Here is a 19,972-nt window from a genome sequence, read left to right as displayed (position 1 = left end):
TGGGTGGGTTTAGAGACACTGATGGCTGAGAAGTGACAGATTTTTTTCCATCCCCCAGTTTCACTGTCATCTTTCTGCGTGACCTCGGGGGCAGAACCCGCTTAGACTGACGTTACAATAAAGAAACAACAGTGAGCCAACTACCTGAAATCAGACTCTTCTCTCTTATTTTCTCTTCACCTGCTCTTTGCCTTTCTGTTTCTCTCTCCAATTACTGTCCACCGGCCTCATCTTTCTCACCTCATTCTACTTTCTCATTCTTTTCCATTCAAGTCTCTTTCACTTGCATTAACTCTGCCATGAAAACCAGTAAAATGAAGTTCTGGATGCATGCTCTGGATATGTAACTTATTGATTATGCTTTTTTTGTCTAACATGAAACTTAGAGACATAGAGACCGTTCAACTTCTTGCGTTCTAAATGCAAGTATATGAATATATACAGAGTTATGTACTGCTCTTTCAACGTGGCCTGTAAGGAACAGTTCGCCCCAAAATGAAAAATCTGCCTTTATATACTCACCCTGGAGTTGTTGTAAATCTGTATAATTTTCTTTATGATGAACACAGCGAAAGATATTTGGAAGAATGCTTGTAACCAAACAGTTCTTGGACCCCCACTGACTACCATATTAGGACAAATGTATGTGTTCTGTTGAACACAAAAGAAGATATTTTGAAGAATGTAGGAAAGCAAACAGTTCTGGGGCAATTTTGACTACCATTGTTATTTTTCCATTCTTTCAAATATCTTTCTCCGTATTTACATCAGAACAAAAACACATTCGAGGGTGAGTAGATGACATCGGGGTGAACTGTCCCTTTAAATTGTGTTACCCTTGTTCTTTCATTTGATCTCGCTCGAATATGGTCTCGGCATTCCAGAACAACTCTATTTTCAGCAGAAGTTAGAACATTCACGCACATCCGTTCTCACTGTGGCAATGCAGATGTACTTTGTTCTTTTTTTATGCTACAGGCATTCCTACAACAGAGTGCTCCATTTACGCAAAATAAATAAAAGCGAACTGAAAGTCGGGAAGAAAGTAGTAAGCGGCTGACCTTTGTCTTGGTTTTCTCAAACAACAACACTATTTATGACTGCAGGGTTGACAGGGAGTCTTGGGAGAACAGAAAGTCACTCACAAACAGACACTACAGGACTCAAACTATGTTTAGACCTTCTATATCACCATCCAGTATCATCAGAGCATTGTGTTCCTCCCGTCAGGTGATAACAGGGAATCAGTACTGTGGTAAATAAAGATTCCCGGAGTAACCGCCAAATTTCCGATTGGTAGGTTTTTATTCCTATGTCATCTATGACAGGCAGTGGAATGCTTTTATCATAAATAACTGGATGTCCCTCCTCGAGTTCATTCTCTCATTTTTTCGTCCCTTCTTCCCTTCCGCAGATCCGTTAAGTCCCCAAAAATGCCAGCCAGGTGTGTGCCTTCATCTAAGCTCTTTCAACAAGTTCCTGAAAAAAGATATAATACAAACTCAAATCGGAAATTAAATATTTCAATCTACTTCCTTTCCAAATCATTCTTTTGATTCTTCCCATCTTTGCCTCAAGTCCTGTCCCTCTCTCTGAATGCATCATACGCATCATCATACGCATCATCTCTGTGTGTCGCAGGGCATGGGACCACGTCCTCTCACAGCATTCACCACACACAGTGTGGCCACAGTGACAACTAGTGGTCAAAACTTCACCTTAAAAGTGCTAATTTCTCATCCTTATTTTATTAAATAAGCCACACTTGGACTTATTAAACAAGAAGTAACCGTCTTCAAAGGCTTCTGAAGACACCTGAAACCATACTAAAGCTTTATTAAAAGCAGAACCTTCCCCATCATTGAAAAAAAGGGAAAAAACATTATTGCTCTATATTATCACTGCGGTTTCTCACCTTAACTCCACCAATCCATATACCTGACACAAACATACTACTAAGAGTTAGGTGGATTAACTGCTCGTCTGGTAAATAAAGCAAACAAGAAAACAGAAGTGTATAAACAAAATAGAAACCCCGTCCCTCTACGCCAACCACAAGCTGACCTGCAGCAGAGCCCAGCTCACCTCCAGCTCAACTATCAGACCAAACACTATCAGATAAACACTTTCAAAATGTGGTGTCTTATTCACTGGAGGTGAGGACGGGGTTAAACAGAGTGTTGTGGAGGGCGGAATTTGTGAAACGCCCCTGAAATAAAAATGAGCTTCTCCGGCACTGATCCTGGGGTCCATAGTTTGGGGTGGCTGTTATTTTAGGGGGACCATAGAGGACCAGATAATCCTCCAACGTCCTTGTCCTGGATTCTTTCAGTAGTTCATTGTCTCACTACAGTTCAACTATCCCGTGGTGATGGGCGTGTTAATAAGACAAACATGCGTTCGGACACGCTACAAGTTATATTGGCCTCGGCCTGCTGTTACATATCATTAACTTTTTTCATTATTGTTATTCATTATTTCATCACGTACTTGCTCTAATGACTTTAAACATTTATAGATTTTTTTTTAATCCTCTTCAAACTCATTTTCTTAAGAGTCAACTTGAAGTTTTCTCCGGTCTAGTTTCTCCAGGAGCCATCACAAAATCCTGGGCGCGGAGCGATCGTTGGAGACAGTTTTGCGCAGTCGGACACCTCGACGGATAGAAACCAGCATGTCCTCACCCTCTTCTGGGTCAGGCTGGGACTCGGGGCCTGGCGGAGGCTGATTCGGCACTGAGGGGAAAGGAAACTGGCCCTCACCTAAGGCATGAGCGCTGGCCACCAGCTCCCCGATCTTCTCCACCAAACTGTGACGGTTGGCAGCCAGAAGATGATCCTCTTCGCCCGCTTGGCCATACACGCTCATCTCTAAACCGCCTACGCCACCCCCGCCCCAGGCTGTGTTGGGTAAGCTCAAGCGCTTCGGAGAGGCCTTCACATACTCCAGAGCACCCGGGGAGCCATCGTCCGGCACATAAAAGACACATTCCTCGCTACCCACACGGGCGGGTGGGCCTGTGTATCCGCCGGGTGAGTCAGGCACAGTGGGGGTCTTAACTGGCACAATAGGTGGGCGTATAGGAATTGGGCCAGCGCTGGAAAGGGTGCGTCTCACTCCGGGCTTGGTAGATGGCGTTCGGCGAATGGTGGCGGTGCCGTGCAAACCACCCCCACCTCCTCCCCCAGGTGGTCCACCCAGAGCACCGACTCCGCTGGGCAGGCCTGCCGTGCTGGCAGGGCGTTTAGTCTGTATCATGCGCCGGTAGTTCTGGGCAATATTACTGTGACGGGGAATTGTGTAGGATTTATCGAATTCGACCTGGCCATCGGCCTCCGTGTCTCCATTGACTGAATAGGCATCATAATCAGAGCCTGATAAAAAAACACATCCATGAATAAAATCATTAAAGTCAGGTTTCTACTGAACCCCCCAACCACTTGACTTTTAATATTATATGCACATAATAAAGGCTGTGCGTTAGAGAGTAAATGTGGGCGTTTGTGAGTGTGTGTTACCCTGTGAGGGGATAGTATCTTCTGAACAGGATGGTGTGGTGGTCTGTGTGCTGTATCCACTGGAATACTGAAGGGAATCTCGGCTGCTCTTCTGCTGCTCCATGCTGAGTCCTCGTGTCAACACCATGGCCAGATCACTAGCAGCTGGAGAGACCTCCTCCCCGTGCTGACCAATAACATACAAACATCAGTTATAAAACCGACTCTTAAAGGGATAGTTCACCCAAAAATGAAAATTCTTCAAAATATCTAATTTTGTGTTCAAACTAGAAATATAGTAATTTTTTCTACTATGGTAGTGAATGAAAAATTGCTTACATTCTTCCAAATATATTTCTTTGTGTTTAACTGAAGAAAGAAATGTACACAGGTTTGAAACAACTTGAGGGTGAGTATATGAAGGCAGAATTTTCATTTTTAGGTAACTATCCCTTTAATAAAAAACTCTACATATGTGTGTTTGTTTTAAAGAACCCCTGTGGTGAAATACTTGTTTTATGTCGTATATGTCTATGTGATGTTTTAATATGCTTTAGGACAAACTGTGCAATTCCATCAGTCTAAACCTTTGTTGAGATATACTGGGTATTCCCGAATCTCGTTAAAACACTGCAGTTTACCAAAGACGTCACACAGTGAGCGAGTGGGTCTAGGAGTTCTTTTGATAGATTGCATATTCGTAAATCTGTGTAATTAAAGCAACAAAGTTACATTCAAGCTGTTTTCAAGCAATAATTTTATTTTTCACAAAACCATTTTTTTATTTTGATCAATAAACTTATGTTTATATATATATTTTTTTCACTTGACTGAAATATTACTCGATCTTAAAATTCTGGAGATGCATAAATTTTTTAAATAATTTTTAAATGATGTATCGACTGAATATTAAAGGAAATGGCAAATAAAGGCAAATCAACATAACACAGTTTCAGCAGCAACAACATTAACAAACGTCATGTGACCCAAACTTAACTTCGGGTAGACCTACGCAAAGACTCAACTGTTGAAGAGTTATTTAATTTTATACAATTAATATACAATATTAATATTAAATCAATTCATTATAAAATAAATTGTTATATTACTAGACACTAGCCATATCGATAACCAAACAAAGACGGTGTCTGATGAAACCGTCTATACAATAAAAGCATAAAATATCCCATTGTCAGAACTCAAGAGGGTCTATGATAAAATGAGAGTACATTTCTGCAAATTCTAGGAAAAGTGTACTTATAGTGAAGTTAAAACTAATAAAACTGTTTGCTTTGCTACAGTTTCTTTGCACACATAATTCCCAATGTTACATGTGTGTAACTCCAGAGTTTTGTTTTGATATTGTTCATTTTGAGTGGGGAAAATAAAGCTTTTGAAAGTAATTGTATATGTTTAGATGTATATACCCTCTTTTTATTTACTTTTCATCTTCAACAGGTGCTTGAAAAACTACTAACTATTTTGCTTTCACACAATTAAAAATGGAGGGTATTATGTTTTTGATAAATGTTTCAATTTTGCTGAAGATTACCTTGGCAGCTATAGTAGCCGGGGTCATCCTTGGTCTCTGGGGGTCTTCTGAATGCATCCCAGAATATCCCTGAGACTGGGGAGAGGTTTCTGCCTCCCTCAGTCTATCAGCTTCTTTCCTCCTCTGAACTGTGCTGGCCAATGGCTGCTCAATGGCTGAACCTACCTTGGACCAATCCTGAAGAAGTAGGTGTGGTTAGTTCAGGGTAAAAATGTGCAATGTATCGGTCTCAAGGGCAAGAGAGATCACCGGCCCACTATCCAGCAGTTTGAGTGTCCTTTAAACCCGTTTGGATTGAGTCTTATGTGCTTTAGAAAACTCCCAATTTGCTTGTGTCACTGAACTCACGAGTACCTTCCGTGGCCTGCTCGGTTTAACAAATCTCACGGCCAGAGATTTGAAACCAGGATAAAACAGCAAACATTTATGCAGTGTGTTAAAAAGCAAAATGGCTTAATGAATGGTTAAGCAGGATGAAACCAAAAAAGAAAAAGTGCCAATGGAGACAAACCTTCCAGCAAGAAACCTTTGATGTGGGAGAGGGTGTGTTGGATCCAGGGGAGCGGTTATAGGGTGGGGACGCAGGAAGTATGACTGAGAAAGGCCTGATGGAGCCAGTGTGAGAGAGAGCAGGGCGGAAGGTAGCGAAGGACGAGCCAAACTGCGGAACGATAGAGATAAGATCGAGACCGTCAGAGTAGTGAGAGCATCCCTCCCCTTACACACGGGCAGGGGAGGCTTTGTGTGCGGCCACCGCTTTGCAGACACATGCTGAGAGTGGCAGGGGAAGATCAGATGTGATGAGAAAATGCTGAAACCAGCAAGGGAGTGAAGAACCCAAACTGCCATCATCAGCAGAAACCACATGGGTCTCATATACAAACAATACACGATAAAACATACAGTTACAGAACATTGATGCCATAGTGTAAACTTACTGTAGTAGGTGAGCTACACTCACTAACTGATTGACAGGTCTCAGACGCCTCTGAAGATGCTGAACTCGATGATTTCTGTAAGAGAGACAGTTCCAGACAAATCTCAGAAAGGAAAATAATTCCTAAATGGATGCTTCAGAAATCATGCAGATTTTACAATAACCCTTGTATTGAGTTTTTGTAACTTAAAATGTTTAAATCAATAGAGCCATACATTTAAAAAATATACATACATGTTTAATTTAACCCATTTACAAAAAACAATCCTATATGATTAATATTTGATGCAAAACATTTATGACAAAATGGTGCTTATTGTTTTTTGGCAATAAATTTACTAAAAAGAAAGATCATTTTTATCTCAAATAAATGTAAATGTCTGAGGTTAAAAAAGTTAATTGGATAATTGTTTGGTAAACACTCATTTCAAGTTACTTGGCCTGCCAAAGTTTGTGTTGCCAAGTAAAGCTCCAAAAGTGACAAAAGTATGGCTACTACATGGCTACAGTTCCAACATTTTCCTGGATTTAGACTCAGAAAAAGAATGTACTATGCTATAGTATTTACTATTATAACCTCTAGTAAGATACTGTGGTGTTTTCAAACCTTACTACAGTAAATATTCAAATAAACTACGGTATTAATTGCAGTTTATAATTTTTTATTATAGTAAATATAAAAGTATACTAATATGACTAATACTAATAATAATACTAATACTAATAAGCATGAAATTGCTATTATAATTAGTAAATTGTGGTAATCTGTAGTGTATATAATAAAGTAAATATTATTGTATATCACAGTGTATATTTATTGGCTAGTTTTTTAACGAATTTGATTTAAAAGTTGAGTTATGCACTACATAAAAAGGAAATAATGAACACTGTCTAGTGTGTTTTGGCATTATTTTACCCATTACATTTTTAGAAATGTTGTGAACTGGGCCCCATTCATTTGCATTGGTTTTGTGTCTATACAAAAGCAGTGAATGGGTGAAAGTCAAAGGTTTGAAATGACAAGAGGCTGAGAAAACAGTGACAGAATTTTAATTTGAACTATCCCTTTAAAGTGTTTGTGATATTTCTACATACAGTAGGTAGCAGAGTCAAAGGCAAACTAAACTGCTTTTCCTTCAGTGAGGAGAGAAAGTAGCAGTTTGACTCACAGACAAGTGGATTTCTCTTGCACGTGGAATGTGCTTAGAAAAGCTCTTCTGTGCTATAAGCACATGTTCCACTTACAATGCTACACAAGCTACACTTCCCACGTATTTTTGATCCACACTGTTTTGTGGTGCAATTTTTTCCAGAGAATGTAATAAGCCACATAAAATGGTGTGCGATGTTTAGCCTTGCCCACACGAAGGCACTGTAATACAGATACACACAAGGAATCTTGTTGCTTTTCTGGAGATAAGAATTACATAATGATAAACCCATGTCTATCTCAAGCTCAGATTGAAAACTCTCATTTTTTAAAGGGAGAAATCCGAAGAGATCATATTCACGCAAAGCATAGCCTCTATATCTGCTGTTTTTTATAATGGAAAAGTACATGAAGCATGGCTGATAGTAAATCAGATACCTTTTGGGTTCTTAAATTCATATTTATGGCTTGTTGTCAAGGTGTTATAGTTTACTAAACCTAAACCTAAAACATTTCTGTTTATTGAAATATAGGCATAAATCTCCATTTATTAAACTTAAAATGTTGCAACACAATTTTGTTGAAGTTTTAGTTTAAGTTGAGGCGCAACAATTATGAACTAAAAATGAATCAAAACAAAACTAAAAGTAGAACAGAAATAAAAACTAAACATACATAATAAAATAATAAAGTAATAAAATGACACACAAATAGCTAAAATTCCTGTTTATGTGCAAATGACTAGAATGAACATGAAAACTACAAATCTTAAAATAAAAGCTAATTTAAAATAGTAATAAAACGTCTTCTTAAAACAAAACTATAATAACTATAATAACTTTAAAAAGGTCCCTTTATATGATTTCCATAAAGCAAATCTTGAAACTGAACACATCACTTGAAACTGAAAACAATCTTGAAATCTAAAACAAAACCTCATTACGAAGTACCTGGCTGGTTATATCAGAGGGCATGGGTGACGGGGGTTTGGAATAAACATTGGCGTCCTGCGAGATGAAGCCGGAGTCGTGGGAGGAGACGCTGCTGAGGCGGTGCGCGGCCGTGGTCAGCGGCTGGGCCAGGCTGCGGTAGCGACAGGACGAACCGGGTGAGTGAGTCTGAGAGCCCCCAGAGGACCGAGAGGCGCTACTGTGGGCGCTGTTAACACTGCTGCAGGTGTGAGGGAGGGTGTGACAGGGCAGAGAACCAAGGTACAAGATGTAGTAGTCATGTCAGGGAGATGAAGTAAGAGGAGGTGCATGAATCACAAAATCACAATGAGGATTACAGGATGAGATGTACAAGACGATTAACAAATACAAGGGAGATTTATGAGGGAATTTTGATTTTTTTTTTATATAAAATAAATAAGCAAATATTTGGGAAAGAGTGATGTATTGGTAAAAAGGGAACAAACAAATAAATGTTCGAGCAGTGATGGGTGAGAATGGAAGTTACAGCGAGGGGAGGCAAAGGAAAAACACATGTAAGACAAAGTTTGACAGGTGTGACACAGGGGGCCTTGTATGGAAAGCAAAGGTCGTGTTTAAATGTGTTCGCCGTGTGGAGCCAACACACAAGTACTAACCCCTCTGATTCCATACAAGGCAGTTCACACAAACACAAACAGGTACTGCATAACACAAAGCTTTAATTGGCCCTGGAGCTAATGGTGTAATGAAAACCCAAATGGGACTGGTTATGTAAAAGTGACATTCAAAGCATAATTGTCATATCATTTAAAAGACTAGTCCAGGTTAAAAACAACACATGAATATTAGACGGATGCAGCTGTTGGAGTTTAAGTTGTATTTAACCTGGAATATTCATTGAGGAGAGCACAGCACTGAAGTTACAGCAAGCCTATAATTCCTTTTTCAGCCACTTGATCGCAAATGAATTGTTAATGGAGTAAAAATGCAACAACGTATTAAACAAACACGTTTAGTGTAATTGCTGCTGTTACACTATTGACTTAATTACAGGAAATCAATGGCTGAATAACACAAATCAAAAAGTGTTAAACTGTGTTTGTTTAAAGCAATACAAAACAATACTTATTGACCACAGTATGTGCTGTGAGACTGTACTGTGGTTTCTGATGTAATAAAGGGGTTTACAGATGTGATGTAAACATACAGTGAGATTGTGTGGAGCAGCGGCAGCGGCAGTAGCGCTCTCTCTCACACACTCGCATTCAAATTGTTCCTTCACAAAAACATATTTGTAAAGTGCTACCTCACAATTTATGTTGTGCAGTTAACGATGCTATTTTACAACACCGGGATTCCACTTTGCAACACACAGCAATGTTTATTAATAAAGTATAATATTGCATCAATTTATCAAATTAAATAAAAGCCAAACACACATTACACAACACAAACAATACAGAAAAAATAAAGTTATTACTGTAACCACAAATACATATTCAGTTTGTCAACATACACTAACAGCTCTCGCGCTCTCTCTCACCTGCACATGCTGCTTTTCCTGGAGCCGGAGCTGCTGGGTGAGGAGGGGGGAGTCTGGTAGGACCAGGAATAATCAGACCCCTTAAGATCTTTAATTACCTAAAAAAGAGACAATGTTAGTTTTAGTCTCAAATAATGATAATATTATCAGCCATTTTTGATCTTGCGGGGATATTTTGGGTCCCCATGAGAAAAACTGTTTTAAATCAAACTTAGGGGCTGTGTCCACCGAGGTGCATTTTTACGTGGCTGAAAATGGCAGGAGCTTGGCTGAAAACGCCGGCTGCAGGTGCAGCATTCTGGCCAAAGTTGAGCATTTTTTAACTGGTTGAACGCCTGCACTGATCGTGGGAAAAACGCATAACACCAGCGCTGAGCAATGGAAAAAAGACGTCGACTGATGACTTTATTTAAAAGAGCAGCATTTCCATAGAAAACAATTGCAACATCATGTTGGCCGCAGGCGTAAATGCCACGTGTGTGTGTGTGTACCTGCTCGCTGGCTGGGGGTAGTTTGTGGGGATCAGAGGTTAAAACAGTGAGGTCATCAATAATAGCCTGGAGATGAGTGATCTCTCCCAGCATGGCAATCTCTCCATTCTAACAAAACACAAGGTCCACAAGTTCAAAGGTTTTATTACATTACATTCTAAATTTCATCAATTGCTAATGTTAATCAATTCTGTCATCATTTACTCTCCCTCTTGTTATTTCAAATCCGTATGACTTTCTTTCTTTCGCAGAACACAAAAGAACATATTTAGAAAAATGTTTTTGACCGAACTGAGATGGCAGCCATTCACTTGCATTGGTTTTGTGTCCATACAATAGAAGTCAATAGGTGTTCAAGATGTCAATTCGAATATCAACATTCTTCAAAATATCTTCTTTTGTGTTCTGCAGAAGAAAGAAAGCCTTATGTCACAAGGATCAATAAAGGATCTATCTATCTATGTTAACCGTATATATATGAACTTCTTTACAGAAAATATGTCATTTAAAAGATGAAATAGGGAATGTGGATAAGCAAGGGCACAGAGTGTATGAAACGCAAGTGGCCGTGATGATAACTAATGAAGTGTGCAAAAATAATCAATGAGTTTGATAAATAATTCATTATATCAGCACCATATTATCAGTCATAATCCAGTTTGCCTTCAAAAGATCATTCAGCAATCAAACTCAAAATGACTTCATTTATTTTTCCGATATTTTCCTGTGTAATGCTTATCGAAGACACCTTTAAAGCTAAGCATGTGAAGTTATAGTATAAAGTGCAACTAAAGGGGGGTTGAGTTATACCACAACGGGCTGCAGGAAGCTGATGAAGGTACAGAAACGTCCTCTCTCCTCCACCAGGGCGCGCCGCACCGCCTGCTTCTCTGTCTCCTCCATCAACAGGTACATGTCATTCACATCCTGCATGGCACTGTCCAGCTGAGGCTGAAGGTCTCCGCGGCCTGAAGGGGGCGACAGAGAACACAAACGAAGAGAAGGAGACAGGAGAGGGTATGAAACAAGGTATAAGAATGGACCGAATGCAAAAAAGGTTGTGAGGTGGATGGTAAAATGGAAAAGGGAGAAGAATATGAACATTAGAATATGAGCATCGTTCTGTCTCCCAACAACAACGATATGGATACAAAAAACACAGGACATGATAAACAACTCCGACTAGCACCTACACAATACACGACAACAGATGCCTTTAAACTCGGTACTCGGTCTTCTACGCGTAATGATAAACATGAAATGTCCCAGAAGAAGGTAAAACGTTAACTCATGCAGACTAGATTGTTAGAAATGGTCATAACTCCTGCTGAGGAAGCAAAGTCATCTGCACTAGAAATGCTTCCAGATACACAAGCAGCATGCAAGCTGGGATAAAATCAGCAAAATCATGCAAAAAGTGAGACCATATGGGGGTTAAATCTTACGGTGAATACTTTGTGACTTAGTTGAGGCCAGGTTAAAAGGCCATGCAGGAAAAACAACTAGAGAATCTAAGAGTGCAACAGCTTTTCGTGGAAAACAATACTCACCCTGTAGCTCTAGGGAGGGAGAAGAAACGAAAGAGAATAAAAGAGACAGATATTTAAGAAGGATAAGATAGAGAGAGATAAGAGAGAGAGAGAGAGAGAGAGAGAGAGAGAGAGAGAGAGAGAGAGATAAGAGAGAGAGAGAGAGAGAGAGAGAGAGAGAGAGAGATAGATAGAGATAGAGATAGAGATAGAGAGAGATGGAGAGAGAGAGGGCGAGAGGGCGAGAGGGAGAGAGAGCGAGAGAGAGAGAGAGCGAGAGAGCGAGAGGGAGAGAGGGAGAGAGGGAGAGAGGGCGAGAGGGAGAGAGAGCGAGAGAGAGAGAGAGCGAGAGAGCGAGAGAGCGAGAGGGAGAGAGGGAGAGAGGGAGAGAGGGAGAGAGGGAGAGAGGGAGAGAGGGAGAGAGGGAGAGAGGGAGAGAGAGCGAGAGAGGGAGAGAGGGAGAGAGGGAGAGAGAGAGAGAGAGAGAGAGAGAGAGAGAGAGAGAGAGAGAGAGAGAGAGAGGGAGAGGGAGAGGGAGAGAGGGAGAGAGGGAGAGAGGGAGAGAGGGAGAGAGGGAGAGAGGGAGAGAGGGAGAGAGAGCGAGAGAGCGAGAGAGCGAGAGAGGGAGAGAGAGCGAGAGAGCGAGAGAGAGAGCGAGAGAGCGAGAGAGAGAGAGAGAGAGAGAGAGAGAGAGAGAGAGAGAGAGAGAGAGAGAGAGAGAGAGAGAGAGAGAGCGAGAGAGGGAGAGAGGGAGAGAGGGAGAGAGGGAGAGAGAGAGAGAGAGAGAGAGAGAGAGAGAGAGAGAGAACGAGAGAGAGAGAGAGAGAGAGAGGGAGAGAGGGAGAGAGGGAGAGAGGGAGAGAGGGAGAGAGGGAGAGAGGGAGAGAGAGAGAGAGAGAGAGAGAGAGGGAGAGAGGGAGAGAGGGAGAGAGGGAGAGAGAGCGAGAGAGCGAGAGAGCGAGAGAGCGAGAGAGAGAGAGAGAGAGAGAGAGAGAGAGAGAGAGAGAGAGAGAGCACTGTGTTAGGGTTAGTATTCGAAAGCAATTCAGCTCATTGCATGGCCAAATTGGTTCAGCAAGGTCAAAGCCAAAACAGCAACCAAGTCAAAATAACATATGAAAAGCACTTAAAGGATTAGTTCATCCTAAAATAAAAATTCTACAAAATCTTTTGTCGTTCAAAAACCTGCATGACTGTCAGCAACACAAAATATATTTATGTAGCTAAACATCCACAGTTATCTGTACACCACACACACCTGTCATATGGCAGCTGTCAAAGACTACATTCATGTTAGGATTGTGCTATTTTGACATTTTGGAGCTTGGCAGCGCCTAGTCACCATCGGCTTTCATTGTATAGAAGCCCCGACCGACATTTTGCTAAACCTCTCTGGAGTTAAACAGATAAAAGAAAGTCATGTTTGAAAACACATACAGGGTTTTCATATTTGGATGAAATTTCCCTTTAACACGATAAATCAGGAGCTTTTCCTTTAACAGCAGAGTCTTCCTAGTAACAGATTTGTCATCCTATCTTCAAGAGCAGAAATTATTGGCTGCCAGGATTAGAAGAGAAACTGCTTAGCAAATGATATGAGGGATGCAAATCGTCTTTTTAGCCAGCAGAGGGAGTCACTTACGTTACAAAGTATGTTTTTCTCAGTAGACTATACAACCAGCACATCGTGAACTTGTTTTTTAGTCAATTCGGCTTATAACAAAACATGTAATTCTTCCACAAACGCCAGTGAATAGTGCACATTCAACACTGACATTGATCAAACAAAAGCTTGTTTATGGCCAAAAAATGGCTAGCTTTGACCTTGAAGTAATGTCCTTGACATACACTCAACCTCTCTGCTTAGTGTGATGTAATGTCATTCAACAGGTGTACTTGAAGATGATGGCACATCTAAAGCATGCTGTCATTTTGAGTTTCTTGAGCGGGCAGACACTGTAGATGTGTATTCTTTAAGTTGTTTGTGGTTGCTTTTAGGATTGTACTACCTTGTAGTCTTAATTGATTGTAAGCAACAATGTAGAAAATTGTATTGTATTGTCTTGTTAAGTATTTATTTTGTTTGAGGTTTTACCTTTCCTGGCTTTCTTCTGTAGTTTAATGGTATCTGAAGATTTCTTCTTTATTTCATGACGAGAGCGTTTGTATTCTGTGAACAAACAAATACGTGGAAATTTCGTTGTTGTTCATCATGGTATGAGAGATATAAAGTGAATATAGAAAAAGGCAGTGCTTGGTCACCTTTGGCATGATCCTTGTCCAGTTGATTGGCTGTTTTTTTCCAGTCTTCAATGCGGTCCTGTAGAGGGGTTATTAGGCTCTCCATCAAGGCACTGAGACAGAAAGGGTGTGTGTGTGTTGAGAGTTGAAGAAAAATCAAGTGTTTAAGAGGCCTTTGGGTATTTAATAAACACAATACAACCCACACGGTGTAGTTTACACTGTAGCATGTGCACTACTGGTCAACTTTGGGATCACTCACTCGTTCTTTACTTATATTTTTATTTATTGACATTTTATCCAGCTTCTTGATGTCTCAACCAGGGACGGTTTTTAAACGGTATTGAAGGAATTTCCATCTATGCTGGACTCTTATTGGCTATTCATTATTTTAAAAAATATATTATTTTTGTAAAAATGTAGTTTTCTATATAGAAATTAATATGTTGGCATAATTATATGTTTGTCCACACAAGTGATTACGACCTTTGAAACATACACCTTCTAATGAAAAGATTTTTAAGAGCATGAGAAACATTTTTGTCAAGTCATCTCAAACTTATGGTAGTTTACATTTGGACGTATCATAATTCATGACAGAAAGTGGACGACAGAAGATGTGTGTTCATACTTAGTAAAATGGCGTAGTTTAGCCTCAATGCTGCGATGTCTCATACACATCCGTGTCAGCGCTGATCCAATATCCCTGGTGGCACCTACAGAACACACAAATGATAGAAAACAGTCAGAACAATACTTCACAACAGAGATGATTATAGTAGAATGTACAGGAACAACAATGCCTAGAGAAGTCCTTCAAATATTTACATTGACTAAATGTACACAGTTCAGGTTGTATATAGGAGGCAGTTACATTGAAAGCACTACCTAATGTGTGAGTGCAATCTGTAACCAGAGTATAAATAAAGCTATTTTTAGAAGCGGGTGAACATTTGGAAAATCCTGACCTCAGAATTTGTAACAGGCCGTCTGCTTTCTTCCAAAGAAGGTGGCTTGGAAACCTACTATTGTGTTTAAGTGTATAAGTATTTACACCTCAAACTGAATTGTTGAACAGAGAAGGCGATAAATAAAGCCTGGAAGTGTTAGCTGGACCCTCACCATCCATTTAAACTGACCATGAATTCCAGTCTATGACACACTGTTCTTAAAAAAGATCATTAAACACAACACGAAAACAAAAAATAAATGTTTGAATATAAAAAATAAACACTGACTGGCAAAGTAACTCAAAACATACCAAGGCATCTGTCCAATAAACATTTAATGCCTACAGTGTTTCTAAATGACAAACTGGAAGCAGAAATGAATGATTTCCCCACCTATACCACACATTAGCACTTTCAGCTTTATCTCTGAGAAAATAACTAAATTCCAGCATTCAATCTGTCTCTGAGCTGACTTTAGATCTCCCAGCACCAGACTACAGAATGCCATCCAGCTGGATGACAGTAGTTTAGTAATGGGTTAGCCAGGGTTAATCTAGATGAGACCAACGTCGAGACGACAACCACCCACTGTGACCCCAAAATTCTTCCATCTAGGTCGAAAGTCTCTTTGTGAGACTGCTATTGACTCAAAATAATGACTATTCTCACCAAATGTTAGAGTATAGTCTGCATCATTCCTTTTTTCATTAATAATATCTCTCAAAGAGCAACAGAGCCGATCGAGATGCCAAGACATGAGTTAATTCACTTAAAAGTATCTTCTAAATGAATAAATGTGAATGCAAATCATAAGGGTAGGCTGAGATGTTTTAGAACATTAAAAGGTCAAATATAAAATTAAATACAGGCTCAGAACGGAAATGTGAACTAAAAGGCTCATTATTGACCCCTTAAAGGTGAAAATTGGAAGATTAAGGGGGATCTATGACAGAAATGTAACATAATATACATAACTATGTTCTCAGAGGTTTATAAAGACCATACATAATGAAGAATTATGCTTTTATTACCTCATTTCTATCTACATACACTACAGGTCCATACATGGAATTCGCTATGTTGTTTCTACAGTAGCCCTGAACATCATTTCATAAAAACGCCATTTTCTTCGGGAAAGAAGTTAAAATGTGACAACATCTTAGTGATGTGTCAGCCACCATAGTGCTTCGAAAAGGAGGTGGAGGGGTGGAGATAGCCGTTGGTTGCAATTCGTAAACCATTGGATGTCGCTAAATTTCACAAAGTGGACCATTAAAGATCCCTTCCTGTACATCCTGCCCTAAAATGGATAGCATCGGGACAATTTGGATGTATAAACGTGGCAAACATTTTCAGCAAGCACACACTCAGAAGAGCACACATGCATATAAACACAGAGAGAGGCTGAAGTACGCATGAAAGAAGCTCCATTCATATTTAACACATTCCTGCCTCTTGCCTCCTGTTCTACCCAGCAACCATTCATTAATCCAACCCACACACACAACACAACCACGTCGGAGTCAGCTGATACATGATAGACAATGTCTAATATCAAAGTGCCATAGCACCATAAGATTATGAGTAAAAATTGACCAAAGAGCAAAGGCAACTAGAAAATGTGTGAATGGAGATGGAGGGAGCGAGAGAGCTTTTTTTGCACATTTTAATTGCTTTTGAATTGAGCCGTCGCTCAGCCTGTGCTTGTGTCTGTCTACAGTGGCATTGTCTTTACATTTTCTTTATGCGCAGGCACTTCTGCACATGTCCATGCTACCATTAAAAGGAACCCTAGTTTGTTCTTTCGTTGCTCAGGAGATGGGGTGAAGTTTTACTCTTTTATTTATATTTTTATAGGTAAATGCAGAACAACGAAGAGGCACAAGAATGCAAGATAGGCTATAACCCAACAAGATTAAGCTAAATATAAAATGTCATATGAAAACAAATAAAAGCAAATTGTTCAGCATTGTTCAGTGCAACTTTATACAGCCTTGATGAAAAAATATAAGTGAATGCTGCGAAGTTAAAATGAGCCAGTATTTTTACACCATAGTCTAATGCAATACAAAAGGCACGGTATAATAATTTTTCAGTAATTTGATGTACATAAATGTGAGTTTAAAAAGAAGTTTATCGTTTTTTTAAAACAAAGTTTGAGAATAGTTTGTTAGCATTTAGATTTTGTGACCATTTTGGAATAAGACCACGCAGATCGAATGAAAAATCTGTTAATAGGGCCTAAAGCATATTGCACATAATGCCATAAAAACCATAAATACACACTAAGGTCTGTATATGATCATCATGTTTATATTTACAATGTTCTGTTGAGAAAAACTAGCACATTAATGTTCGGGTGAAAGTTTGGAGTTACTCTGTTAACAAGTGGGTTCCATCACTCTGTTTTTTTGCATTTTGAAGTTTTGCATCCGGAACGAGTGATAGAAATGGCAAATTTCGAATTAAAAACCCTTAATTTGCAAATAAAATAATTTCACATAACTACCTAAGACTACCTAACTAACCAGAGTACTGGTCTTGTTACACAGCACCAGAAATGTTGTTATGGTCATTCTTAAATTACTGAGCAAAGTCATATTTCTGTAATTGCCTCTTAGAACTGTCACGATCTATGTTTACCAAACAGCAGGCATCCACAAAAGCACCATGTTTATAGTGTTTCGTATTATTATATATGAAAATTATTATATTCAGTGGCTTCTGTTACTTTTCTTACTGATATTTAGTGGCAGTTTATTAGGAAAGTGATGGCTGACTAGTTGGATGGAAATGGTGCTTAATCGCGAATGTTTCATGTGATATTCCAATTTTGCACAGAAACACACAGGCTTCCCCGCAGCACAAGCACGGAAGGTGCACACAGCCATGTTTTACAGGTTGGTAAGCGATCAATGTTACAGAAGCGCTGAGTATTTTCGTGTTAATAGGTTTTATAAAAATAATTTCAAGTTTAAACTGAGTTTAGAAGCAGACAACACTATTCTCGCATTTCTGACCTTATGTTTGGTGATTAGGACTCTTGATTTCATCCATGATTTAGCTAAAGACAAATAGTACGCATTTTTTTTTTTTTGATTTTCTAACGGGTTTCTGTTTGCTCTTCCTTTATTCTGACTACTGCCTGTATTGAATATTTTTTATTGTAGAGCTCTCAACTGTGATTTTCTCAACGTGTGTCCGATGTAAGCAATTTAAATGAAAACACAAAACTGAAATGTTTTGGATGTCCAGTCTTGCATGTTTTTACTGCAGTAATCTATATAGAGTGTCAGTATTCACAGAGTGCTGTCGCCTCCATCTGTTACAGCAGTCTGTGTTTACCGTTGCCCCCACTGCTAGGACCCTCACCGCCATGATAGCCCGCACATATTGATTTTTCTCATGGCATTTAGTCACCGCAAGCAGACCACTGTGAAAAAGCACACCCCAAAATTAAAAGATATAAATGTAAAAGAGTTACACGAAGAGTGTAAAAATAATAATCGTCCTCATGAAATAGGGTCACTCACACTTTTCACGAAAGCATCATCAAAACATGTATACACTGTTGATATAAAATATAAAAATATAAAATGAATGCATCATACACAAAAACAACATCACAAATTCCTTCGGGAATTCCTTCAGTGGCTTCTAAACTTAATTGAATAAAGCAACTAGATAGACATGGCCATTTACTTTGCTGGCAACCATCACAAAGACATACAGAGCACTTATACGAGAGAGAAAGAGAGAGAGAGAGAGAGACTGCTTAATGACTATAATGTTGATACTGACTGGGTTTAGGCAATAGCTTGCGCACACGTGTCATAAGCCCTTAACCTGTGATGCTATTTCACTACACGCAAATCTGAAGCTGAGAGTGAAAACATGATCGAAAAAAACAAATCATTCAATGATAGAATAACTGTAAAAAGCAGCAAAAATACTGTCATAAGAGTCATACAAAATAAACTGAAAAATGAATCTACTAATGTTGAATTAGTATCACAGATTTTTCTTCTACTAAACCGATGGGCTGTTTTAACTGGCTAGTTAGTAACTGTCCAGCCTCTTTGCTGTTTCCAGGGCAACAGATGGTGGATGACACATCCCAGACTGTGCATTGAGTGGTGCAAAAATCAATCAGTCTGTGCTGAATTACAGGACAGTAGCCGTCATGACAGTCTCGAGTCATTCAACTGTTGCTACATACCGCCTTAACTTATATGAGTCTTAACAATTAGGCCAGAAGCACCATCTAAAATAACAGTTTCTCTAGATTCTTAGTGATAACTGTTATAAATAATGTACTACATGTTTATAATTCAGCATTATACATTTTGCAGTATTAAAGTGCATTTATCACTTAAAAGTTAAAACTCATCTTTAAGCATGAAGCTTAATTTTAAATATGCAGATTAAAGAATATGCCAATTAGTCCCCACCTCCATTCAATCATGAGCTCGGACCATTGGTTATAGGTACATAGATGCCTCAATCAACATGTGAAGAGTGCGTGCATGTTGCACACAGGTTTATTAAATAAAAACTTTTAAGCTCAAATCTGTTAATGTGATTGGTTAACAGGGTAATGATGTCATAAACAGAGGCAGTTTCAAACTGCAGTTTTATGGAGAAGAAATTGAGGGATTGCAATGTTTTAAAATGATTAATTTTCACATGGTTTATCTTAAAACATTAAAAACACTACATAGGTATATAAACAACATTGAAAAAAATTGCATTACAGGGTGACTTTAAATATTGTGGTTAATGTTCACTTACCAAAACCCACAAGACACTGGTTTTATTGGTATTTCCAACTTAAAAACAAGATCTATTCTAACATAAATGAACTGAACAATACATAAACAAAATGAACTATTATATTTTGAAATAAAGAATCTAGCTCATGATACCTTATGCAAATAGTAAATCTAAATTGCATCAATTTGATTTTGTAGAAAATTCCTCTACCTTATCCTCTCAGATGTTTGCCATGTTCTGAATCTCACATTACGCTGCTCAAACCCACATCTCTCTCTCTATCAGTTTTCTAGCTTTAATTCAGACATCCCTTTCACCGGCGTCACCAGAGATGATGATGTGTGGCGCATGTTCCCTCATGACTGTCTGTTGAGCTG

The 19,972-nt window shown here is 39.2% G+C and overlaps 1 protein-coding gene across 2 annotated transcripts in view; it reads right to left on the bottom strand.

Moving 5' to 3' along the window:
* Nucleotides 1-374: 374 nt before the first annotated feature.
* The window catches only part of mtss1lb (MTSS I-BAR domain containing 2b), a 50,225-nt gene continuing 30,627 nt past the window's right edge, over nt 375-19,972 (bottom strand). The window contains exons 4-14 of one of the 2 annotated variants that reach the window (XM_079463862.1): nt 14,504-14,588; nt 13,894-13,985; nt 13,727-13,801; nt 10,913-11,070; nt 10,103-10,210; nt 9,612-9,709; nt 8,087-8,306; nt 5,988-6,062; nt 5,050-5,226; nt 3,519-3,684; nt 375-3,374 (exon numbers count right to left, since the gene is read on the bottom strand). In XM_079463862.1, coding sequence (XP_079319988.1) covers nt 2,599-3,374; nt 3,519-3,684; nt 5,050-5,226; nt 5,988-6,062; nt 8,087-8,306; nt 9,612-9,709; nt 10,103-10,210; nt 10,913-11,070; nt 13,727-13,801; nt 13,894-13,985; nt 14,504-14,588 — 2,030 coding nt within the window. In that variant the 3' untranslated portion in view covers nt 375-2,598. The remainder of the gene's footprint in view (nt 3,375-3,518; nt 3,685-5,049; nt 5,227-5,987; nt 6,063-8,086; nt 8,307-9,611; nt 9,710-10,102; nt 10,211-10,912; nt 11,071-13,726; nt 13,802-13,893; nt 13,986-14,503; nt 14,589-19,972) is intronic. The other variant, XM_079463863.1, reaches the window with a different exon arrangement.

Source organism: Barbatula barbatula, assembly GCF_947034865.1.
Source record: "Barbatula barbatula genome assembly, chromosome: 1".
NCBI classification, from domain to species: Eukaryota; Metazoa; Chordata; class Actinopteri; order Cypriniformes; family Nemacheilidae; genus Barbatula; species Barbatula barbatula.
Note: the sequence above shows the minus strand (reverse complement) of the source record. Positions and strands in the feature narration are given on the sequence as shown.